The sequence below is a fragment of the Puma concolor genome, chromosome D2 (assembly GCF_028749965.1).
Source record: "Puma concolor isolate L17-30 chromosome D2, mPumCon1.1.hap2, whole genome shotgun sequence".
In the NCBI taxonomy this organism is placed as follows: domain Eukaryota; kingdom Metazoa; phylum Chordata; class Mammalia; order Carnivora; family Felidae; genus Puma; species Puma concolor.
Genome location: NC_141677.1, coordinates 82,718,532 through 82,744,389, shown reverse-complemented (window position 1 = coordinate 82,744,389; position 25,858 = coordinate 82,718,532). Strand labels below are relative to the sequence as shown.

Below are 25,858 nucleotides of genomic sequence, written 5' to 3'. Positions count from 1 at the left end.
GGGGTGGGTTGATGAGGAGGTGTTTTTCAAAGCACACTCGTGTTGCCATTGGAGAATGAATGGGAAGAAGGCAGAGGTGGACGGACCCAGGTTAGGACGGCTTTGCAGGAATCCCGGTGAGAGTGACTGCACATTGACCTGGAGAGGGGTGGAGAGGTGTATAAGGTGTTACAGGAGTTGCAGTTTGGAGGGCAGCCCCGAAGGAGATCTTCATGGAGTAGGAGGAACTAGAGAGAGAGAAGAAGGTTTCAGACGGATCTTCACCTTTCTGACACGAGCAGTTGGGGAAATGAAGATGCCCTTTATGGAGACAGGGAAACTGAGGAAGGAGTTTAATCGTGGGAGGTGGGGAGAGTGAAGAAGGGTCTCAAGGGTATGTGGCCAAAGGAAAGGGGTGCAGGCCATGTTCACGCTGTCCCGGAAGGCGCTGCGTCCTCCAGACTCTGGTCCTGGTTGACCTGGTCTCCTCCACTTGGGGGTCTCAGACCGGTCCCAAGAAGAAAATGTGTTTTTTCTCTGCCTCCGTGGCATATGCCTTCAGAGCAGAGTCAAACGTTGACAAGTGAATGTGAAACGTGTCTCGGCTGACTTCTCTTATTTATCTTTCAGAATCATCCGGACGTGTTGAATATTCGAATACAACTGGAAAGCAAAGAGCTGATCGTAAACCTGGAAAGAAACGAGTAAGTCACGTTAATTCTTGTTTGCCGCGCCGCAGGAGAAAGTGAGGAGCCGTGGGCTCAACGTGCTGTGTCACCCGCCTTGGCGTTTAGAGAAACAGAATGAAATGCATGGGTTCATAATCCAGTTTGGATCTGAGGCTGGAATTAACTTGAAGACATGATTCCAATGGAAAAACAAAAGAATTGTATCACTCTAAGAAAGAAGTCTGTGAATCAGCAGGTTTTTCTCCGAGTTCTGATGTTCCTTTTTTTTTTCAGAGCCTGATTTGTCAAGGGTAGAATTTAAGCATCTTCTGTTCAAATAACAGCATTCCATAATTAGTTGGCTTTTGGCAATCCCTGGCTTATATAAGGAGAAATTGCTTCAAATGAATAGAATCTCTTTTTTTTTCCCCCTGAGAAATACCAAGGGTTTATTTATCTTTCAGAGCTTGTCTCCAGTGGTACAAAGTATTTATTTTATCTTTCTGTTTAAAAATTTGACCTTTTTTTTTTGCAAAATTATATGAATTTCCAAAAATGGTATTCTATTTCTTTTCCTGGAGCAGATGAATATTATTACATATTTTGTATGGCTTCCCAGTAGAAAACTGTGTCTACTTCAAGGCGTAAAGTAACACAAGCCCTGTTCCTGTCATCCTTTATACCCTGGCTCTCCCCATGGGTTCCTCAGACCCAAAGGACCCCTTACTATGCTATTTGACTAGTATCAGGAAAGATCTGTGTGTTCCTAATAAGCAATCTGTAGCTAAAGCTGTAAATCAAGTTACCAAGTGCCGCATGATTCAAAAAGGAGTTTCTGTCTTCTAGAATTACTGGGTCCTATTCGTCACGTATCAGTGAAGTGCTGACTTTTTCTGCAGTGACAGAGTAGATAAGAGAGCCTCCCTGGAACGAGTTCTGCCAGAGACACGTGTCGCAAAAATCTGACTCTGTGTCTCCACGTGAGCAGGTCAGATCGCTTACTGTCTCCGTGCTTTGATTTGAGGGTCCCAAGCAAATAGGATAGCATGGGCTGTTCGTGGGGACCTGCGACCTGCCTCTTCATGTTTCCTGTGTGTTTACCCCTCACCGTTAAATGGGGTGAAAGCTTTTGTAAAGGGGCGTCTGGGTGGCTCAGTTGGTTGAGCGTCTTCACTCAGGTCATGATCTCACAGTTGGTGAGTTCGAGCCCCACATCGAGCTCTTTGCAGTCAGTGCAGAGCCTGCTACAGATCCTCTGTCTCCCTCTCTCTCTGCCCCTCTTCCATTCACGCGCTCTCTCTCTCTCTCTCAAAAATAATTAAACATTGAAAGAGATAGACTTAAAAAAGGTAAAGCTTTGGTTAGCAGTAGATAATGTGCTTTTAGCCTTCCTCGTGACTTGGTGACCTTAAAGCAGAGGTTCGGGCACGCATCTTGGATGAGCAGGTTGCCGGGCAGAAAACTGTGCTGCCTTTGCTGTGTTTCTCTTAGCGAAGTAAATATGTTACCTGTCTTTTTTTTTTTTTTTTTCCACGTAAGAATAACATGAGACATTTTAAGTTTTGTAAATTGCTCTTCGTAGGTGGTTTCCAACTATCTCAATGGACGAAACTAGGCATTCCCTGAAAGAGCAAAAGAGAGTAAGGCTTCTGGTGGTGATCGTGTCCTCAGTGGGGTTTTAGGATTGCTGCTGGCTTTTGGTGGCTTCTCCTTTTGTCAGAATTTTGGGAGATGCGGGGAACAGTGTGAGTGGTGCCCATCCCAGACCTTCAGATGGTGGTAGGACTCCAGATAGGAGAACGGAAATCCACTTAATAAAAACCTTAATTTATTTGTTTTTACTCTAAAAGGGATACATGTCCACGGTAGAAAATTGAAAATTGCAGGAGAAAAAAAAGAACAAAGAGCCAAAAATAAAATACTTCTACTACCAAACACAATCCTGATTAATATTTCAAGGGTTGTTCAAATACATTTTTTTTCCTTATAAATAAGGCTTTAGGGTTTTTTTTGTTTTTTTGTTTTTTGTCTTCTTGGTGGATATCGTGGTCTGTGTACTTCTTCCTTTAGCTTTATAATGGGCGTTTCCATATAGAAATGCAGTCCTTAGTGCCCATCTGGTTCTCTGAGTCTGTAAGTGGCTCACTAGCCTCATTCGTGGTTCTTTTCCAAAATGATTCACTGGCTATTAAGGCGGATAGTATGATACGCAGTGACTGTGGCACAGTGGCTAGTTTGTATAAAAGATCATTTTGAAGGGAGCCTTCATTTGTTCACTTCCAATTCTGGGCCCTTCACAAAATAATCTCAAGATTAGAAAAGTTGAAAACAAAACGATCGCTTCTTGATTGATATCTCTCTTCCACCCTCCCTGTCAACTGACATTTTAGAAAGTACATGGAGAGTGTTGGGTATGTTTCCACGACATTCTACAGCTTTATTTTAATTATACCACTTATTAATACTACAATCGTAGAGATTCTGTTCTCCTAAAAATAACATTTTTATAATTAGAGCATGCCAGTGTTACTATTTGAAAGTTGCATTTCCCTGAAATACTTCCGAGTAATATTTATTTTTTTTTTTGAGAAAAATTACATGTCTGTTCCATGTCGACTTCATTTTTGAGATAATACCAAAAATCTGCCATTTTTTAGGCAGAGCGAAATGCTTGCATCTTTCTAGCCCTTGATGCTGTTAGACACAAAATATAATCCATTGTCCAGGATAAAGTAGAATTTTTCATTCACATAGCCTTTGGTCCAATAGATCCAATTAGAGAGTTTATCCACATGAAGCTATAAGAACTCAAAGGTAAATGTTCACACAAGATAAATGCGAATATTTAACCAGCACAGTAGAGAGCCTGGCTAACCAGAAGGTAACCTGTCAGTACCCTGTATCATGCCTGCAGGCTGGGAATCAGCCTTGCGTGCAGGGATGTTCACTGCAGAATATTTTACCTAAATTGATAGGAGAAGATTGATGCAATAAATTAGGACCCACCCATGAAATAGAGAACTGTGCAGCAATTAAAGGTGACGATGGGGATCTTTCTTATTGTAAAAAGCATTCACGATGTAATCAATGTGAACAGCATGTTAGGTAATATTTTACATGGTATTATTCAGTTTTGATTTAAAAATTATACACACGCACAGGTAGCTCTGAGCAGTAACATTATGGAAGAAATTTACTTTATTCATGTTTTACAACAAGAAAATATTACTGTTAAAATTAGGAAAACTTTTTATATTGAAGGAAAAACATTTGTAAAAGCTTAGAGGTTGAAAAGAAGAATATTGGAGTATTTATTAGTCATAAAAAGGAAATGCTGTGTTTTAGAAAGGCCTCCAGCAACTCTCAAATGGCTACAAAGCTCTGTTCATCGAATCCTGGGTCTTTAAGTATTCAGAAATCTATTTTAATTAAAAACCGACTTGGAAATCATAACTAAAATAAAGGTAGCCTCAGTGTCTCAACTCATAAGAGCCATATAACCCAAAGCTAATACTAAAAGAGGGTCACCTAATTAACCCTCCTCAAAAACTCAGCACATACACCAGTTCTACATGAAGCAGGGCAGAATTTGTATTCAATAGTTGTTTCAGGGAATCTCTTTTATTTGCCTCCTAGCATCCCTAATTTGTGCAAAGATTGGATGCTGTTCACTTAAAATCTGTGTTTGTATAGCCATAATTGAATGTTTAAAGAAACTCAAAGCTTCCCTGGAGAAGCATTTTTCACAGTGATGCTGTCTGCCTACAGAGCTGCGGGGACCGCTTTATGACTTATCGTAACTCTCCTGGGTCCCCGTGGGCTCTCAGGCCATCCCTCAAACAGGTGCTCTGTGCAACTGCATCTTTGATCAAAATGCTTTATTGGACAGGCTGGCCAGCTTAGACATCCGTTTTTCCAGTTTAGGATAATTAGAAGTGATGGCGGGAGATCACACTCCCCCCGTCTCTCAGATCCACCGAGCTTTCTGTGTTTTAGGCCTTGGCCCATCACCGACTGGAGGCAGGTGCTGCGGGAAGGCCCACGGCCCGCTGAATTTATATCTGCCGGTCTTCGCGCTAGGGGAACTCCGGCATTGGCTTTTATTCCGTCTGGAATAATTCCAGACCTCTCTTAAGGGGCCAATCTAATTAATATTCACTCAAACGGTAGAAGAAAGGGCATTTTAAATTTGTCAGACATGGGAGTAAATATTTGGGCAGGTGTTTATTTGATAGCATCTCTTGGAGCATCCTGGTGCAGGAGGGAGAAACGTGGCCGGTGCAGAGATAGCGTCGGATAGGTTAGGGGTGGGCTGAATAGTCACCCAGAGGATACGAATCCATGGTTCATGTTGACCCAAACCATGTTGGACAGCCGGACTGAGATGCGGTCAGTGGCCCCGGGGCTGTGTCCGAGGCCTCGTCCTGGCCCGCAATTTCCTGAGCCATCTCTATGAAGACATCAGAGGTGCGCTGACCACACTTCTTAACAACGCCAGGCTGGAGGGCTAACTGCTCTGCATCACAGAATCCGGATTATAGAGATTTCAGCAGTGTGGCTCAATGGGCCAAAACCAACAAGGTGAGATTTAATGAGGATAAATGTAAAGTCCTATGCTTGGGTTAGCGGAAAACAAACGTAAGTTCAGAAGGAAATTTACTCGTAGTTCTCATGAATGAGACCCACAAACTCAACATGAGCCCCTGAGGCCGTGTGGCTGCTCTAAGGTGATTGCCACCCGTGTGTGTGCAGGGGTGCCGTGGCCCTAAACCAGAGTGGCTGTTGTCCTGCTGCGCGGTGACCCTGTCGGATCACTGAACCCTCCAGAACACCCCCCCGTGCCGCTCCACGATGTCCTTAAGGCCAGGGTCTCAGCTGCCTCCTCCACCTGCGTCCCCAGGGTCTGGCTGGTAGTGGGCACCTGTTAAGCACTTACCGTGTGAGGGAAGGACGGAATGCAGACAGTCTGGACCAAGCCAGAAGTGAGTCACCAGGAGGTTAAGGGTCTGTCTTGGGTGGTGTAAGAAACTAATTATTCAAGGAGACACAGGGCTTGGAGTCAAGAAACCAGGCTTTGAAACCCAGCTCTGCTTCCAGCCACAAGCTTGCCTTCTCTGTTTTCTCATCTGCGAGAAGGAAGACGAGTCTGTGCACGCTCAGCGCTAAAAGATTCGAGCTCGTGTTGGTTTTCGAGATCAGGTTTGGATGACTCAGTGACCCATTCCTGTGCACCCAGCGATATTTGTTACTTCGCCTAAGTATATTTTGGGTTCACCGAAACTATGATCTACTTCAAACTTCTTAAATTAGTGGAGATCAGATCATGCCTAATCTTGCCTGTGAGAGTTGATGATAGCCAAATAGCCTGATTCTGACAAGAGCTGGAAAGGATTAGCGTGCTAAGCTTTTGGCTCTTAATTTCACAATCTTGACATCTTTAGGAATTAAAAATTTTTAAGTTTTGGTGCACCGAGTGCTGTTTTTTTAAAAAATTTCTACTCTTGCAGAGGAAGCCCAACCTGCCTACTAGAACCCCCAGCTTTAATTTGCCGGTTTGGGGGGGCGGGTGTCTAATTACTGACTCAAGTACCAGGGACAAAACCATATCTCAGAAAGTCTTCTGTCTACTTGCCTGGTTTTGTCTCTCAGCTGCTTCCCTTCCACCATCTACAAATCTTTATTAACTCAAATGATTGATAATGAGTTAATAATAAGTCAATGAAATCATTTCTTTGTTCACTTAGTCGGTTGTTCACAAATGTTTATTTAGTACCAGACACTTGGGGTTGGCACTGGAGATAGAGTGAACAAGGTCAAGGCCTTGTCCTCTTGGAGGCCAGTCAAGGAGCCCAATGCTACACAGGCCATCACAAAACAGTAATGGAAGACAGCGAGTGGGGCTGAGAGCGAGGAAGACAGTGTGGGGCCCGGCATGGCCTAGGGAAGGAAGGCATGTGAGGAAGCACATTTTGAACTACACATGAATCGGACCAAGCCAGGCAAAGGAGGGCAGAGGGTAGAGGGTTCCCAGAGAAGGAGGGGCTGGCATAAACGTCGTGGGGCAGGGGCGAAGGAGCTTTGAAGCGTTTCAGAAACTAAGAGTCGGTGTGCTGCTGGGCAAGAGGGAGACGCTGAGAGAAGTGGACGTCAGCCCGTGCGGGACCTCGTGCTCCGTGATAAGGACCTCAGTGTTTTCTCATAGGGACAGTGGTGCCTCGTGGAATCAAGGCCTGTAAGTAGGGCAATGACGTTATAAAATTCAGGTTTTAAAACAGCATTCTGGCTACACGTGAAGATGAGGTTGGGGAAGCTGAAGAGTGGGGTTGGACGGGAGGCTGTTTATCGCCGGTGCACAGGAAGGAGCAGGTAATGGCTCCAAGCAACAGAGAACCCGCAGAAAGGGGTAGATGAGAGACGTTCAGCGGCGAGAATGGGCAGAAAGTGATGAGCAGTTGGCTGCCCTGGGGAATGGAAAGGGCGACTCTTCTACAGGAAATGCTAGAACATTGATGATCTGTGATCAGAATAGAGAACCTCGGAAAGAACCCAAAACTCGCCCTTTGGGCAATGGCCGGGGACACCAAGACGTGGATCGTGGTGGGCACGGTCCTTAAAGTCTTGCAGAAGCGTGGACTTTTGCGCCTAACAGAATCCCCTCGGGAGGTGACCTGTGGAAGGTTATCATGTGGAATGGGGCATGACATTTCTTTGGGATCTGTGGATGTTTGTGGCTGGCCTAAGTATAGCAATGTCTGGGGGCTGTGAGCTGAAGTGCACCAGCGTGCGGTGGATGGGACATCGTGAGGCCTTGGCCATGATCCTGAGAGTGTCTGGGTGGCTGTCACAACCCAAGGCACTGTCAGTGTTTCCTGTGATATCTGGGTGGGAGCACAGTGGGGAGAGCCTGTAGCCTCGAGGCCTGCTCCGGGACCTATTCCACATCCTTCCTATAGTCTGTCTCCATCTAGCGGGTGCTCCCTCTGCCAGGAGTGCCTACAGACAACCTTACCCTCCTCCAACTCTGTCTGGGGCATTTTCGTGGGACCACCAGCACGAGGATCACCTGGGGAGCTTGTTCCCAAGGCAGATGCCGGGCCCCGTGTCTCTCTATTGAATGAGAATTGCCGGTTATAGGGCCTGGGGATTGTATTTGGGATACATTCCACAAGGAGTTCTCTTCATAACCGGCCACAGGAAGCTATTGACGTTGATTTAAATAAAACTCAAACTTCAGTTAGTTGGTAACACCAGCCACAGTTCACATGCTCATTGCCACTTAGAGCTGTGTGAACATTTCCGTTATGGCTGAAAGTTGTGCTGGAGGTGCTGGGGTGGGCAGGGAAATGCCAGCCCACTAGATCCTCCTAGTTTGGGGTCCCTGTCTTAGCTGATGCATTGCCCATGAGAATGGTCTTTCCTACAGGGAGTGACCACCCCTCTCCAGGCTACCTGATTCCTGCGGTACAGCATGTTCCATCCCCTGCTTTGCAGCTTCGGGCTGTACCCTATGGGTCGCCTCTGCCCTTGGATGAGGTGGAGAAAGGACAGTGGAAAATCCTCTGCCCATGACTGTAGACTCCTGCAGTTGATGGACTTCAGGGGTCTTCTAACTAGACCCAACCCCTTCTGAATTAAGTTAAAGTCTCTTAACATTTAAGAGTTCTTTCTAATTGGGCTAAATTTTGTTTGCTGGGTAAGAACTGCATCCCCTTGAACTTCCTTCCTCATCTCAGTCTTTGAAGTTATACAGACATTGGAAAAGGTCAGCCCACCGTTTTTAGAATTTTTGGCTCCCCAGCCTGACTTAACCTTTAACGTGCCTGAGCTGGTTAAGTTCAACCTTTCCAAAGAGGTGCCCCTCTATAATTCCAGTTTGAGAGTATGGCATCCTTGAATGGACTTCTTTAAAGTTTGAAGGGTTTGACAAGGTCATTTGAGATGGACGTGGATTTCCAAGTCTAATTACATCGCTTCCAGTCCTTTGCTTCTTGTGCCTCAGGTTTATGATTTTCTGACGAGAATCTTGCACATCTTCAGGACTCCTTTCCAGAACACCACATCCCAAATGGATAGTTGCCTTGGCTATGTCCAGGTGGTCTCTGGTGCCTAGGGGGTGATCCAGGGTTGCTGTCGTGGTTGTCATCTGACCGCCCCTCCCCTGCAGTGTGGCCAGTGTGGTGACACGTGGATGCTGTGCAGGCTGGTGTATTTATGACTGGTCCCTTGCCTTTTCTAGTTGGCACATCCTCAATAGGAAGGCCACAGTGCTTCTGTTTACGTGACATAATGACTCTTCATTGATCGGGTAAGACAAAAAGACTAACTCTCCAGAAAGCTTGGAACCTTTTTTGGCAGTTGGATTGCTTGAATCAGTGTATAAACACACCCCCCACATTGCATTTGTGCAACTTTTTTAATGGTCAGTCTTTTTTCCTGGTCCTTCTTTTTAATTTTTACCTTTGAAGTCTTGCAGTCCTTGCGAGTGAAACCAGGTTGCTTGCCCAGTAGGATTTTTCATATGCTAGCTTGCTGACTTCATCCCCATGGTGTCATCTAGCCTGTTCCTCTGGCCCCTGGGTTTTGTGTTAACCAGGCGTTACATCTATAGCCTTGAGCACACTCAGGTTCTGGGTTTGGTTTGGTAGGACTACATCATGGGTGGTTCTGTGTCCTTCTCTGGCATCACATCGGGAATTTTGTGATGTTGGACTGAACATTGGGTTCAGGGCTCATCCTGAGGCTTCTGTCATAAAGCTCAATTTGAGCCTTTACCCTCCAGGGTCAGTGGCCCTCACCAACAACTTCTTAGATCAGTTCTTTCTTTAGGTGATGTTCTAGTTCTATCATTTCTTCTTCATTTGTTACCTGGAATTCTTCTATAGAGAAGAACTTTCCCTTATCAACTGTTGGTTACCCTGAAGTTGAGGGAAAGGCTTGGCCTTTGTCTCTTGGTGGCAACTGTATTCCTCAAGTATAGCACCTCACACTTGGGGCTTCACTCCATGGTCACCTGCATTCATGACAGGATCCCTGGGGGTGCAGAGGTATACCAGAGCCTGTCTCTAAAGCAGCTGATGGGATACAGGCTGTAAGCCTGACTCTGAAACCCCTCTGTAGAGACCTTAATGTTCTTTTCTTTTATAAAAAAAATTTTTTTTTAACATTTATTTATTTTTGAGACAGAGAGAGACAGAGCATGAACGGGGGAGGGGCAGAGAGAGAGGGAGACACAGAATCGGAAGCAGGCTCCAGGCTCTGAGCCATCAGCCCAGAGCCCGACGCGGGGCTCGAACTCACGGACTGAGAGATCGTGACCTGGCTGAAGTCGGACACTTAACCGACTGTGCCACCCAGGCACCCCTGTTCTTTTCTTTTAAAGCGAACGTGTCCCTACATCCTCCATGGCAGTAGATACTTGGGGGTCAGAACAGGAGAGCAGGAACTGGTCTGAGCCTTGCTGGCATGAAAACGAGGGCTCTGGGGGCGCCTGGGTGGCGCAGTCGGTTGGCGTCCGACTTCAGCCAGGTCACGATCTCGCGGTCCGTGAGTTCGAGCCCCGCGTCGGGCTCTGGGCTGATGGCTCAGAGCCTGGAGCCTGTTTCCGATTCTGTGTCTCCCTCTCTCTCTGCCCCTCCCCCGTTCATGCTCTGTCTCTCTCTGTCACAAAAATAAATAAACGTTGAAAAAAAAAATTAAAAAAAAAAAAAAGAAAACGAGGGCTCTGAACTGGAGTCCAGACCTCACCTGTCCCTCAAGGGCTGTTTCCATGCCAACGACAATGGCAAATTAAGGCAACTGTGTCACCGGCAAGCAGACTGAGTCAGACAAAAAGGAAGCGGCAGTAAATTCTTCAAAGACCCACAGCCCAAAAAGACACGCCAGCCACACTTGTGCAAGTACAGCTGACAGAAATAGAAGAAGGGCTTTTGTCTAAAAATGTTATGAAACAGGCACTTCTTTCCCATCAGTGTACTGGTGGATTTCGTTGTGGGTTGAAGTGGGCTAAACATAAGTGGAGAACAGAATTTCTTTCTTTCTTTCTTTCTTTCTTTCTTTCTTTCTTTCTTTCTTTCTTTCTTTCTTTCTCTCTCTTTCTTTCTTTCTCTTTCTCTTTCTTTCTTTCTTTCTTTCTTTCTTTCTTTCTTTCTTTCTTTCGAGATTTTCTTCCTTATGAAAAACATGTGGGCAGGTAGAAGATGATATAAGAGCAACCCTCGCAGCAAGAGACTTATTCTGGGAGACAATTTATTTACGCATCATATTAATTTCATGGCATTTCTAAGGCTACCCCTTCGGTCTCCACTGGCCTGAGGGTTTTGTTGGTCAGTTTCTTGGTTTTCTTTAAAAATCTGACATTCTCCAATGGAGATTCCCTCTGTGCTATGTTAGTGACCAAGCAGTGCCCAGGTGACAAATCTCAATACCACAGAAATTCCTTCAGGAGTTGTGGGATATGGTCTTCATGCATGGTTTTCACAAGGCAATGAATTAGTAACATTTTTAGTAAAGTCCTGGTGGTATTGTACATTCATATTGACCAAATATATAGAATATTAGGAAGTTGGTTAAATGAAAAAATAGGTATTAAACATCTTATGTATATATGAAAAAAATGATTTTAGAAACTTACTAATAGCATTATCCCTATACTTTAAGAAATATATTTGAGGGGCGCCTGGGTGGCGCAGTCGGTTAAGCGTCCGACTTCAGCCAGGTCACGATCTCGCGGTCCGTGAGTTCGAGCCCCGCGTCAGGCTCTGGGCTGATGGCTCAGAGCCTGGAGCCTGTTTCCGATTCTGTGTCTCCCTCTCTCTCTGCCCCTCCCCCGTTCATGCTCTGTCTCTCTCTGTCCCAAAAATAAATAAAAACGTTGGAAAAAAAAAAAAAGAAATACATTTGAAATACACTTAAATTTTCAGGGGAGAGTGGATAATGGGCATTGAGGAGGGCACCTGTTGGGATGAGCACTGGGTGTTGTATGGAAACCAAACTGACAATAAATTTCATAGTAAAAAATGAAATACACTGAAAGTTTGGATCGAATTTATTACCATACCAAATAGGGTCATGCTGATGGCTTGATTACATTACTTCTTATGCTCTATGATTACTTCTTCAATCAGAAGTCCGTATTTTTACAGTGGACCATAAATTACCTGCATAGACATTCCACAAACCTCTTTTTGCTTGCCAAGTTACTTATTCAGAACTGATGCTTTCTCCAAAGTAACCTTTGCATGTAAAATTTAAATGCAATCACTGATGTAGATGGCCATATATTATTAATTAGCTAATTAATCAGTTTATGCTCTGTTGTATCCCAGAAAAGATTCAAGTTTGCTAAAAAAAAAACAAACTGACAAATTAATCAATTGATTTCCTCTAGATGTATAGGCTATCCCCACCACCAACCAACTAATGCTTCTGCGTTTCACTCTGTTTCCAGAGCAGCAATTCTAATCCATGTCGATAGAAGTCACGAGGATGAGCATTTAGGGAAGTAGGATATATGTCTATCGTTGTCCTCCTTTTCTCCCTGCACACCCCCCGCCAAGAGCAAAGAGGTGTAGTATGGTATAGGGGCGAAGCATTGAATCAAGAAGGAAACATGAAATTTCTGGATCTCTAAGCTTCGTGACTTTCAGCAAATGAATTAACCGCGCTAGTCCTGATTTCTCTTATCTGTAATCTGAAACGAGCGAAGGGGATACACACTTCCAGTTGTGTAGTGTACAGACTTCTAGCTGTAAACTAAGTAATTCACGGGAATGTAAAGTACAGCATAGGGAATAGAGTTGATAGTATTGTAACATATGGTGAACATTTCATAATGTATATAATTGTTGAATTGCTGTGCTCTACACTTGAAATGAATTTATATATGTCAACTGTACTTCAATTTAAAAATTTAAAATCTTATATTTCCCAAAATTAAAAATAATAATAATAATAATAATAATAATAATGGCTTATCAGCTTGGGAACTGGGTTGGGTAGTTTCCAAGGGGCACATTTCCCCTCTAAGATCCATGGCCTCCGTAATTTCCTAAATTAGAATGCATTCTTACTTGTCCCAGAGGGATTCTTGAACTGGCCATACTGGGAGAAATTGCACTCATGATACTAGATGAGGAATCATGTACGGCATGTTATATTTAAGCATCAAGACCAATTAGATAATTCCTGTGAGAGCCAAGCTTTCGCATTTAGCTGTATTTTAGTGAACCAGGAAACCCTGAGTGAGTAGCTCCTTCCGTGGGGCTCTGAGCTCTGCTCCCTGGAGAACTAAGCATTCTGTTCTGTTGGGAGATTTAAATAGGTAAGGTTAATGTATCTGAGGGAGATAAGTGTGCTCAGGGGAAGCCGATGGCCAAACCAATAGAACAAGCATGGAATACCACACTGGGATGAAGACACGGCAGGAAGCATCAACCCTGGGCCTGAGGTATAGACCGTGTTTGTTAGAAGTGGGAGAACCTTTGTCACACGATGATGCATGATCATCACCTTAACCCCTTCATGTCTTTGAAAATAGTTTTTAAAACAAACGTGGTGACAGAAGAAAGGCACCGAGGCACCTCTAGGATGCAGTTGTGTTCTGTTTCTTAAACCAAAGGATGGGGGCGTGAGTGTTCCTTTTTCACAACCTTTCGTATATGCACTATAGGTCACAAAAATAAAACACCGTTTTTTTTTGTGGCAGAACCTAACACCATTTCCTTTTGTCCACAAAGAGCGATTGTACTAGTCCTTTTGAACCTCATTGTTTGTTTTCTTCTTCCCTCTGACCTCCTTGGATAGAAATTCTGATTGATTAGCAGAGGACAGTGTCATTGGAATGACATTGGAAAGTGAGTACCTTTTGTTGCCAATGACTGGAGCTGGATAAATATTTCAGTGAATCAATATCGTATTTTAAAATAATCATTGGCATGGTATTCCTAGCAGTGGAAATAGTGAAAGCCAAAACAAATATTGTATAAACAGTGGGATTTCCCAGAATGTATTTGTAATTCAATTTCTATACGGACATGAACATATGGAAATATGTCTCCTAATGTGTTATGTAGTTATAATATTTTGTAAATATCAGTCATCATAGTACACAATAGTTGACTTCGTTAGGTTGAACTAGTAACCAATATACTATGTTTAGAAAAACCTATTAGTTCAGACTATTAGTTCAGTGACTCATCAAAAAATATTCCATAGCAGTGCAAGCTTGATTGACGCCCTGAAAATAATCTGTAGGTCTTGATTTAAACACAGAAATTAGGGCTCCTTAGAAGGTCACAGTTGAATGTCAATTCCTTCAAGCGTTTCCATGAGGAGTATTAAAAAATACCAGTCCTTTTTATTGGACAAAAGAACTTTTGATCCGCGATGTGTCTTGCCATTTTTGTTTTTCACATTTTGATATTAAAGCCTTTAAAAACTTTACTTATTTATTTTGAGAAAGAGAGAGGGTGTGCACATGAGCAAGGGAGGGGCACAGAGAGGGAGAGGGAGAATCGGAAGCAGGTTCCGCACTGTCAGCGCGGAGCCAGATACGGGGCTTGAACTCACCGACCATGAGATCATGACCTGAGCCAAAATCAAGAGTCGGACGTTCCACCGACTGAGCCACCCGGGCGCCCTGACATCAAGGGACTTGATTTCCACATCAGACATTCTGCTGTCTTGCTCACGTCTGTTCATTTGTTCATCCATTCAACCAACTGTGTTTCAGACACTGTGGCGGGGAGCGAGATGCAAAGATAGGTCGTACGGGTTTCCTATTCTTGACAGTGCTCACCCCCACCTCCATTTTATAGACCAGCAAGGGATCGGCTCGTCTGAATTGATTTAAGACAAATAGTCCCTAAGGGGTATTGGTAAATTAAGATCTCCAATTAACGTAATGGGAAAAATTAGGTAAGTGATACACTTTTCTTCCTCTTTCCATCTCTGCCCTGCCTTCTTCTCCAAGGAATTGAGGTTCTTTGTTTGTTTGTTGTTTGTTTTACCTTTTTCTAAGTATAATCCAATTGGTTTATACTCACCAGTACGTTTGTGTATACATGTGTATATGCATGTGTGTCTATATCTGCATAAACATATAACTAAATTCCCATTACGTGTCATGTAATTTTATATTTCCCAGGGCAGCCTATGGGTGGTCTGTTGCTGCCGTGGTGCCATGACAGAGGCAAATATTGTCCCTGTCGTGCTGCAACAGCGAACTCAATCTGTCTTAAGACTGACGGCCTCTGCTTTTGAATGGCACCACTTCCCACGGGCAGTGTGGCCGTCATCACTAACCCCCTGTCAGCTTCCCGTGTTGCGTCACATCCCCACACGGCCTGATAAGTTACCCCAACAATTAACTGGCCTTCGGGAAAGGGTAGGGTTGTATCAAACTCTACGTGTTTCAGAATGGGTGATCTCCTTGCCTTTCAAGATTTTTTTTTTTTTTTTGCTTCCAATTTTTATTTTTACCCCTTTCCCCAGTAGTCCAATTTTTCTAAATGAGAAGCAGATGAAAAGCGGGCCCGTTAGTTCTTCCAATCTCCTGTCTTCAGATGAAGTTTTCTTGGTTCCCATATAGAATTTTTAAGTGTTTGGGGCTCTCCCAGCAGTTCTTCCTTTGGACTCTGCTGTAAATACTGACCACTTTTGATTTATGAGAATCCCAGGCAGGAACAGAGATCAACTTTTCAAATGCAAATTTGCATCCAGGTTTGCCTGTGAGTGCAGACGGTTGAGTAGTCAGCTTGGAGCGCTGGCTCCCAGGAATCTGGCCTGCATTCCCAGGACAGATCTGGAGAGGGGTGTGGAGACAACATGCATACCTCCGAACTGCTGGTGCTGTTGTAGACGGTGGGACCCAGGTGTCACCTGGTCACCTAGGGTGGCAGCTGGCCTCAAAGTCAGGGCCTTGACCTCAGGGAGGTCATCCAGTAATTGCATATCCAGAAATTATTCTTGACGGAACCCAAGAGGCCTGAATCACAATGGCCAAACTCACCTGTGGTGGACATCGCATCCAGAACTTTATTCTCAACAGCTGTGGACAGCCATGTCCACAATCAGACTAGAAGGAAGGGCAAGGGTGACCTGTTCAGAGAGGCCTAGGGGGGACAGTCACTGACTGGTCCAGGAGCCATGAGGTGAGAAGATCAGATTTGAGGTTCCACAGTACTTATGCTTTGTGAGATGCTAGTCAAACGCTGACTTTTTCCACACCCCAGTTTCCTCGTCTACAAAATGGGGATAATACCTTCTTAAGTTGAGTAGATTGGATTTTTCCCAGTGCTGGGCCCGCGACAATGCTCAGTGTATTAGTTTTACTCAATTCAGGGCGGAAGAAGGCCAACAAACCATTCCCGCCCCACCGTGATGCTTCCTGCCGTGTCTTCATCCCAGTGTGGTATTCCATGCTTGTTCTCTTGGGGTGGCCATCGGCTTCCCCTGAGCACACATATCTCCCTCAGATACATTAACCTTACCTATTTAAATCTCCCAACAGAACAGAATGCTTAGTTCTCCAGGGAGCAGAGCTCAGAGCCCCACGGAAGGAGCTACTCACTCAGGGTTTCCTGGTTCACTAAAATACAGCTAAATACGAAAGCTTGGCTCTCACAGGAATTATCTAATTGGTCTCGATGCTTAAATATAAAAAAAAAATTATTTTTATAAAATGAAATAATTATTTTAAAAAAATAATGAAAAGAAATACATCTGTTCTAGGGACCAGAACCTTGGTGGCCTCCACATCCAGTGCTCTTCTCGGCCATGTTGGATAAACCCCCTTACTCCTTGTTTGTTTCACTGGACATCCCATTTCTGCCTTCCGGGTAGAGAAGCCCTTTTTTTTTTCTTTTAAATGTTTATTTATTTTCGAGAGAGACAGAGATAGAGTGCAAACAGGGGAGGGGCAGAGGGAGAGGGAGACACAGAATCCGAAGCAGGCTCCAGGTTCCGAGCTGTTTGCACAGAGCCCGGTGTGGGGCTCGAACTCACGAACAGTGAGATCATGACCTGAGCCAGGGTTGGATGCTTAACTGACTGAGGCACCCAGGCGCCCCTAGAGAAGCCCTTTCTATTCACAGGCTCCTCCTCGGGCCACAGTGGTCATGCCCACCAGACTTCTGCTGGCCTTTGATTTTAGCCAAGCTTCTGAGTTCTCCACCCTCACCTTCCAGTTCAGACCCAGGAGACAGCTCGTTGTTTAGGGGGGAATGCAGCAGACACCAAACTGTCTACATTTGCCATAGATTTTACTAGTTTAACCTGCAGAGTGAATGTCTATTTCCTTTATACCTGTGTTCTTAAGGGGACCTTTCCCTGTGGCATGTCCCCGCTTGCTGCCATTGCTAATGGGCCAGCTCTATATCCTTCGCTTTTATTTTTTTATTATTATTTTTTGATGTTTTTAATGCTTATTTGTTTTTGAGAGAGGGAGCGAGAGAAAGAGATACAGAGCACAAGCAAGGGGTGGGGGGACAGAGAGAGGGGGAGACACAGAATCCGAAGCAGGCTCCAGGCTCCGAGCTGTCAGCGCAAAGCCTGACGTAGGGCCCAAACCCACCAACCACGAGATCACGACCTGAGCCGAAGTTGGATGCTTCGCTGACTGAGCCACCCGGGTGCCCCACCCTCACTTTTATTTTTTAAAAAATATTTAAGTTAGGTGTTTGGCCCATCAAGCCATACTATGAGGGTTTCCAAACCTTTTCTACAAGTAGACGTCAGCCAGCTGGGTTACTTGTACCGGCTCACTTCTCAGAGGGCAACTTTATTTCCGCAGGAGCCGGGGAAGAGGCGCCAACCTCTTACCTCTGTGTAGAAGGTACCCAGCGAGCACTCAGGGCCATTGCAGTGGACAAGAGAAGAAATCAGGATGTCACAGTCGCTTGTAAAAGTCAAGTATTAGAATAGCGTTTTCTCACAGCACAATATTTAGCTATTTCCGAGCAGATCATGTGCCTGAGAACTTCTAAGTGAACAGCACCAAAAAAAAAAAAAAAAAATGTGTGTATACATATATATATGTGTGTATACATATATATATGTATACACACACACACATATATATATGCGACTTAGTGCTATTGTGGTGAAGGAAAGCACGGGCTACCTCTCTCAGTAAACAAACTTTACAAAACTCTCGAAAACAGGGATTTTGCAGCCACTAATGGACCTCAGCTCATTTTAACAACTTACTGTTCGACTCTGCAGAGCTTGGTTTGTCCGCTTAGATCCTCTGCGAGCTTTGGTAAAAAGTATTTTTCTTCTGTGTCACATATGCTCAGATATCCAAGAAGGTTATTTATTTTACTAGATAAATTGGAAGCCTCGGGCTGGGATGTGATCATCCTGATGAAGCCCAGGCTGTGCAGCGTGAATTGAGGAATTAACCTCTCAAAGCCTTGGCTTGATGTCTGTAAAATGGGGATCCTCAAGATTATCCTGTTGTTTTAGGAATTAAATGAATAATCCGTGAAAGGAGTCAGTGTAGAGCCTGAGGCGCAAGGAGTGTCCCTTAAACATCAGCTCGTGCTGCTGGTATTGATTCGGTATCTCTGACCTCCTACCACGTAGCGAGCATTGTACAAACACTGGGGGCCAGTGGGGGACAGAGGAGATGCAGTCCTGGCCCCGGAAAGCTTGCAGCCTAGTGGGGTCGTGAGATGTCAAAGAGGGGAGGTTACCAACAGTGAATTAGGCGGTGATGAGCGTTGGGTGCGCCTAAGAGAGCGCGAACAAGGGGAAGGAGGGAGTGGGTGTCCGCCAGGAGAGGCCGACAGGCCCGAATCACAGCCACCTGTGAGAGGAGCCAGGTGCAGAGGAGGGAAGGGTTCGGGGGGCACCAGGTGGCTTACAGGGCCAGGAGGAGGCTTGGAGGCTGACCTGGCACCAGCTGAGGACGGACAGAGAGCACACCCACCAAGCCTCGGACGGGTCCCTGCTCTGTCCCACACGCCATGCAGAGCCACGAGAGGCTGTAAGTGGGATGCCGACAGATTGAAATGTGTGCTTTAAAAATGACTCCCTATGGGGTGCCGGGGTGGCTCAGTCGGTTGAGCGTCGACTTCGGCTCAGGTCATGATCTCACGGTCTGTGAGTTCGAGCCCTGCGTTGGGCTCTGTGCTGATGGCTCAGAGCCTGGAGCCTGCTTTGGATTCTGTGTCTCCCCCTCTCTGCCCACCCCCCACCCCGCTCTCACTGTCTCTCTCTCTCTCCCTCAAAAATAAGTAAACGTAAAAAAAATGAAAAGAAATACATTAAAAAATGAATTTGATAATACATCTTTTTAAAAAAATTTTTAGGTTTATTTTGAGACAGAAACAGTGTAAGTGGGGGAAGGGCGGAGAGAGAAACAGAATCCTGTGCAGGCTCCACACTGTCAGCCCAGAGCCCGATGCGGGGTTCGAACTCATGAAACCGTGAGATCATGACCTGAGCTGCAACCAAAAATCGGATGCTTAGCTGACTGAGCCACTGAGGCATCCCTGTAATACATCTTAAATATGTAACCGAACTAACAAGTATCATAAGTAAACAGTTGACTACGTCCACCATGTGTGTGTATATTTATATAAGTTGTGTATGGCTATATGGCCAAAGATCCTTCTGGTATCTTCTCATTGTGAAAATTGAGAAGCCATTCTCTTTGGGATTGCCTTTATCTTTAGCAAATATGACAGATACCTCACTTCCTAGCTATCCCAGGCACGGCACTCATAAGGACACTTCCCTTTGACCAGAAATCCATGACTTTTGGCTAAAAAAAATCGCCTGCTCATCAATTTCCGGCATCATTTGCTCAGCTGAGTCTTGCCTGAATCCTTGGAATGACTGATTCCTTTTTATTCTAACCTACGCATTCACATATTTTTATCTTTGTTCTCAGCTCTGTAAAATGAGGACAGTGCTATTTCCCTGCCCATCTCCACAGGCGATGGATGAAAGTTATTTCATTGAATCAGTTCTAGTATTTTATATGAGATGTAAATTCTTTCGCAATTGCCATGACAGGTCATATTTCCCCATTTTTCTTTTATTATTGTGCATAGAGTTTTATTTGAAGAGTCAATAAAAAAATTTCTTTTTATGCAGCACAGAAGTACGTTACCACTTCTGTGCACCTGAGCAACTTGGTTTCAAATCATGGATTCTCGTGTGCGTAATGAAGGTCTTCTGGGTTCCGGGTTTATTTGGGTCCGAAAGCGTTACCGCTGCCGATGTCGGTGTGGTTCTTGCTTTCTCTCAGCGGCGAAGAGGCCACCTCAATTCACAGGGCCCTTTTTTTTAAAATAATTTTTTTATTTTTTTAAATTTTTTTTTCAACGTTTATTTATTTTTGGGACAGAGAGAGACAGAGCATGAACGGGGGAGGGGCAGAGAGAGAGGGAGACACAGAATCAGAAACAGGCTCCAGGCTCTGAGCCATCAGCCCAGAGCCTGACGCGGGGCTCGAACTCACGCACCGCGAGATCGTGACCTGGCTGAAGTCGGACGCTTAACCGACTGCGCCACCCAGGCGCCCCAAAATAATTTTTTTAATGTTTATTTCTGAGAGAGAGAGAGAGACAGAGCGAGTGAGGGAGGCACAGAGAGAGGGAGACACAGGATTGGAAGCAGGCTCCAGGCTCCGAGCTGTCGGCACGGAGCCCCACACGGGGCTCGAACCCACAAACCGTGAGATCATGACCTGAGCCGAAGTCGGACGCTCAACTGGCTGAGCCCACCAGGCGCCCCTAAAACGGTCCGCTTTGATCCCTGAACCACGGATGATGAGGACGCTCCGGGCTTTCTTACTCAGGAGGTGGTGGTGGGAACACTGCAGCGGGCGCAAGGGACACCCTGTCTCACGTTAGTCCTTCCTGGTCTGTCTGCGGAGGCTGCCATCAGGTCGTGGGTCATTGCATTTTGCAGACACGTTGTAGGGTTAGGTAGGAGGCTGGGCGGAGACGGGGCAGCATGGGAGCCGTGGGCCGGGGGTTGGACAGGGACTGGGAAGCAGTTTGGGAGCCACGGGGCAGCCAGTGGACAGCGGCCGACAGCAAGTCAGTTTGGGGACCACAGGGCAGCCGGTGGACAGCGGCCGACAGCCAGCCGGTGACTCAAGGGGACACTTGCTTCCAGTTAGTCTTTTTTTTTTTTTTTTTTTTAATTTGGTATAATCTCTGCTTCTGTGAACCGGGCTATTCTCCAGATAAATGAAGTCGAGTCGTATTGGAACGTTTCCGAAATGGAAGTGGGTGGAAGGGAGAATGTCTCCTGGAATGTAAGCTCCTGGAGGACAAGGTGCTGGCCCGGTCCCTGGCTCCCTGGCTGAATCCCCGGCACCCAGTACCACAGTGGGTGCTCATGGCTTTGGATGCTTGAGTGCACGTTCGCGGCAAGGACCTCAAGGGTCATGTGGTCCAAGTCGTCCATTTTACAGATGGAGCCCTGAAGAGTAGAGAGGCACACGCCACAGTTCACCGAGGTCACATGGCGGGGGGGGGGGGGGTCAAGTTGGAAATTGACACAGAGCTCCAGACGACAAACCCAGAGTTGTTGTTTACTAATACATCGGAATTGTGATTCCACTCTAACGGGGTCGTGGGACTCAGTGCCCAATGCCTCTCCCTTCATTCATTTGGAAAATATGATTGCTCTATGCCAGACCAGTGGTGTTCTACCTTGCTTGCCCATTAGAATCACCTGGAAAGCCTTAAAAAAAAAAAAAAAAAGAATCCCTAGGTCAGATGCTTGATTCGGTTTACCTCTCTCTGTGTATCAGTGGGTTTTTGTTTTTTAAGTATTCAGGCGACTTGATGAGGCAGCAGAGCCGATGGAGCCTGCCAGTGCCCACCCTGCCCCCCACCGTGCCCTTGACTCAGGACGCCCTTGGACAGTCCACGCTGTGCGGGTTTGGCTCCTGGTGGAGGTGGCAGAGACAATGCCACCGTGCTCAGCCCCGTCTGCCCCCAGACATCCTCTGCCTTTGTGCAGACCACTCACTGAGCTTCAGGTGGGGGCAGTTAGCTTCATCCTTCTCCAGACTGTGTCTCTCCCTTGTCCCCAGACACAGCCCTTCCGGAGCCAGGTGCTGCTGGGGACCCAGAGAAGGATAAGATGAAGCCCTGATCTTGAGGGGCTCTTACTACGCAAGGGAAGCCACGTCTGGGTATTTGTTAACACCAACAGTACCAAAACCGGTTTTCCTGGACACCTTTGCTATTTGTTTTCTTAAAGTGAATCGCATGGCCATCCACACCTTATCAAAGTTTCAAGAGCCTTTTTCGACCTTCTGGGTCCTCTGTCATAAAGGGACTGAGGTTCAAGGGCAGGTGTGTGTGATTTGAGGGTCAGGGTAGGAGTCAGGGAACTGGGACCGAATGCAGATGAGAGCATTCAAGACCCCATCCAAAGTGGTCACGTACCTGAGGTTACTTCCTGGGATACAAACGAGCAACATCTAACCTCCTTGCGAGTCAGAACCAAGTCTGTTCTCGTATCGGGCCTCTCAAACCCTTGCTGAGCCCAACGAAGGAACCACGGGGAGTGAACCATGAACCACACCCGCTGCCCTCCATGTTGCCTCTGGCCAAGCGCTCTGAGCCTGGACTCCGAGGTGGGAGCCCCACGGAGGGAAGCGTTGCCGGAGAAGCTCCCAGATGAGCTCAGAGAGGGAGCACCCGAAGCTGCCCAAGATGATCCCCACTTCTGGTGGCCAAAGAATGCCCATACGGCAGCCCCCTCTCCAAACGCCATTAGGGCTGGCGGACAGGGTGAGTCTTGGCCAGATGCGTGCCCTCTGTGCCTTGTGAGAGGGGACCCAAGCCAGGGAGGAGAGGCTGCATCTAATTATGGTTTTACCCAGCGGGGACATTTTTGCGTTGACACAGTTTTCTGTCGGTGTCCGGAAACATGCGCGAGGGAAGGGCAGCTCCCTCGAGATGACTGTGCACCCAGCGGCTCAGAGGTGGCCTGGGAATGTGGCTGCAGGTGGCCTGGGGGCATGGCTGCAGCCCAGGGAAGGAATGACAGCAGTCCGGGAAGGGCCCGGGCAAGTCTGAGATGGACACTGGGCAGCGGGCCCTCGAAGGCGGACCCCCAGGCAAGGTGAGGGTAGGGGCTGAGAGCCCATCTAGGGAAGGAGCCACTGTCAGGAGTGGGGGGCTGTGGCTGGGTCACGGCTGTGGGCCCTGCAGGCCAGCCTTGGGGCTTAAAGAAAACAGACGCAGCCAACATGGCCGGAACACGTCGTTTCCGCTGAGCACTTTCACCTTCATTTAGTGCTTACTTCACCCCCGTGAGGCGTGTGCTGGCACCGTCCCTATTGCACAGAGGTGGAAACTGAGGCACAGCAATATTGAATGACTCCTGCCAAGTCACACAGCTGATTAAGTGAGAGAGCCGGTGCCCAGACCCAGGCCAGCAGCCTGCAGGGCCCTGGCCGCTCTTGTGTTCATGGCTGAGGCCTGGCCGTCCCTCGGGAGTCTCCCAGGGGAAGGGACAAGACTAACACGATGAGCGGCGCTTCTGCAGACAGGACAGGGTGGCAGAGGGACCCAGGGAGCCGTGGGCAAGCAGTCCCCCAGCTCCCCCTGAGCAGAGCCCTGGGTCGGGCTCACCCCTGTGGGACTGGCCTCAGCTCTGGCGGTGCCCTGTGATGGCTTACCTCCAAGGGCAGGATGTGGGGGGGCTTGTGGACCTGCTGGGGAAAGAAACGGGGGAGGCTGAGGCTTAGCCCAGCCCCCATCTAGTACCCAACGCCCGGGAGCCCCTCCACAAGGGTGACCTGGGTGGGATGTGAAGGCCCCCATCATCCTTCCCTCAAAGGTGTTATTTTTTTTTAAAAAAAAAATCTCTTTAATGTTTATTTTATTTTTGAGAGAGAGCGCGTGCACAAGCGGGGAAGGGGCAGAGAGAGAGCGCGCGAGAGTGAGAGGGTGGGGGAATGACAGAGAGAGGGGGACAGAGGATCCATAGCAGGCTCTGGGCTGACTGCAGAAAACCTGATGTGGGGCTTGAACCCACGAACTGCGAGATCCTGTCCTGAGCTGAAGTCGAAGGCTTAACCGACTGAGCCACCCAGGCACCCCTCCTCCAAAGATGTTCCAATGGAAAGTGAGTCCAAGAGCTCTCGGGGGACCCAGAGTTCTGTCTTGGGAGCGGGAGGTCCCCCGCTTATCCAGTCTACTGTGTGACAGCAAACAGGTGTCTCCTCCTAGCCTTCCAGTGGGTTCATTTGTGGACAGCATATTCGCTGGTTTCCTTAACATGAGAAGTTGGCTGGTTGTTCCTACGTGGGCTAAGCTCGCTTGTGAGCAGCCTCCCCCTGGAGAACAAGGGAATGATAAGCTAGTATAAATCATGCTGAAAGGAACGAGCCCTCATCGTGAGTCATTAGGACAGATGACACACTGGCGAGCAGATGAAAACCCTTTGATGAAGACCAGTTGTGAAAGCGCGAGTAATGCCAAAGAAATGCGTGGTGGTGACCCAAAAGTTTAATGTATGCATTTCCCCCTTGCTCTGTCTCTCTCCCTTTTTATTTTCAAGACATTGCTGCAGTAAATGTCACGAGTGGTAAAACAACATTTCCTGTGCTCGGACCCTTGGGAGAGAGGTTCAGGGAAGGACGGATCCGGAGGGATGCGTTTCATCAGCGAGTGCTAGATGCCTTTTGGCACGGTACTTAGGCAATGGCATCAGAAACGGGGATCAGTCCTAGGGAGGCGTGTCCTGTCCTGAGAAAATAGCCCCCGGGCAGAATGTCCGCTCTGAGGCCTGAGAACGCATTTCAGCACATGGATGAACTCACCACCTTGACGTGTCCCAAAGAAGGGACCGTGGGGTGACAGGTGCCAGCTCTCTCCAGCCCTACGAGCAGCAGGAGGCAGTGGCCCGATGGCTAAGCCATCAGCTCTGGACACAGGCAAGCTGCTCTGTGTCCCTGCTCTGCCACTTTGCAGCCAGGTGGCCTGGGCAAGTCCCCCGACTCCTTCAGCCTGCTTCCTGCTCTAAACAGAGATTCATGATCCCAGCACCCACTCATTGGGTGGGCTTGGCCGCAGGCAGCAGGAACAGACCCTGCTGACCTCGGAAAGGGGATCTACAGGAAGGATGTGGGGTCGATAAGAGAAGAAAGTGTGAAGCACCGGGTCTCAGATGGGATGAGGGCCGCTCAAGTCTTGTTGGAAGGCCCAGCGACAAGCTCGTCAAGGTCTGATAAGGCCAGTCCTTGTGTCCTCTCTCAGGGTCAAATCCTGGAGAGAGTATCCAGTAGGTCCGTTTAGACACGCCCCCACCTCTTGGCTGGAGGAAAACAAGGCACTTACTTTGGCCGGTGGGGGGGGGGGCAGGGCTTCTATTACCAGAAGAAGGAGGCAAGAATGTTATGGGGATTAATGGACATCATGCATGTAAAGTCCTTGGCACTGTGCCCGCCACATGGCAAGAGCTGAAAAATCAGATGTTGTGTATTAGCCATTATGCATGGAATGATGGATAGCAGGTCAATAATACAAGCTACTCCAAGTAAGAAGCTAATGATGCACGCACACAAATGAGTACAATTGAAATTGGAAATCGGAATGAGACCGGCGGACTGCATCGATGTCAACAGCCTGGTGGTGATGTTTATCATCCCAGAGGTCTGCAAAAATATTACCAATTGGGGAAACTGGGCAAGTTGTACAGAGGGACCTCTCCGTCTTACTTTTTGACACCTGCGTGTATTTCTACAAGGATCTCGATAAAAATTTCAGTTAGCAAGAAAACAAACAAAAACACAAAGAAGAAGAAAGCTAACTACTCCCAAATCCTAAGAAGTTTTTTGTCCCCATTGGAGTTTTTTCTTCAATTCCCCATCCACACCCTCCTTCCCCATCAAAAGAACCTCCCCCCCCCCAGAAAAAAAAAAAGCTGTTTACATGTAAGACTCTTGACAGGATTAAAAATTATTTTTAAGCATTTGAGAAAAACATAGGATATGACAAAAGTGCAAGGCCAGGGCAGAATATTCCCTTGCTAAAAATCCTCCTTGTTGGACATTTGAGGAGCACACACATACGCACCGCCCTCCCAATAAACATGTGATCAAAACATCAGCCTGGCTTGTCCCCACTGGTTTATCTTAGAGCTGTTTGTCCGCCAGTCTTTTCTCCAAAATGTCAGTTTATTTAAGTAAAGGTGGGCCCCTTCACTTACAGCGAGTGTCAGCTCGTGAG

The 25,858-nt window shown here is 46.9% G+C and overlaps 1 protein-coding gene across 1 annotated transcript in view; it reads left to right on the top strand.

Annotated features, from left to right (window-relative positions):
* ADAM12 (ADAM metallopeptidase domain 12) overlaps window positions 1-25,858 on the top strand; it is a 353,237-nt gene that overhangs the window by 92,072 nt on the left and 235,307 nt on the right. Inside the window, exon 3 of the mRNA XM_086681149.1 lies at window positions 610-683. Within this exon, the coding sequence (XP_086537275.1) occupies window positions 610-683 (74 nt within the window). The remainder of the gene's footprint in view (window positions 1-609; window positions 684-25,858) is intronic.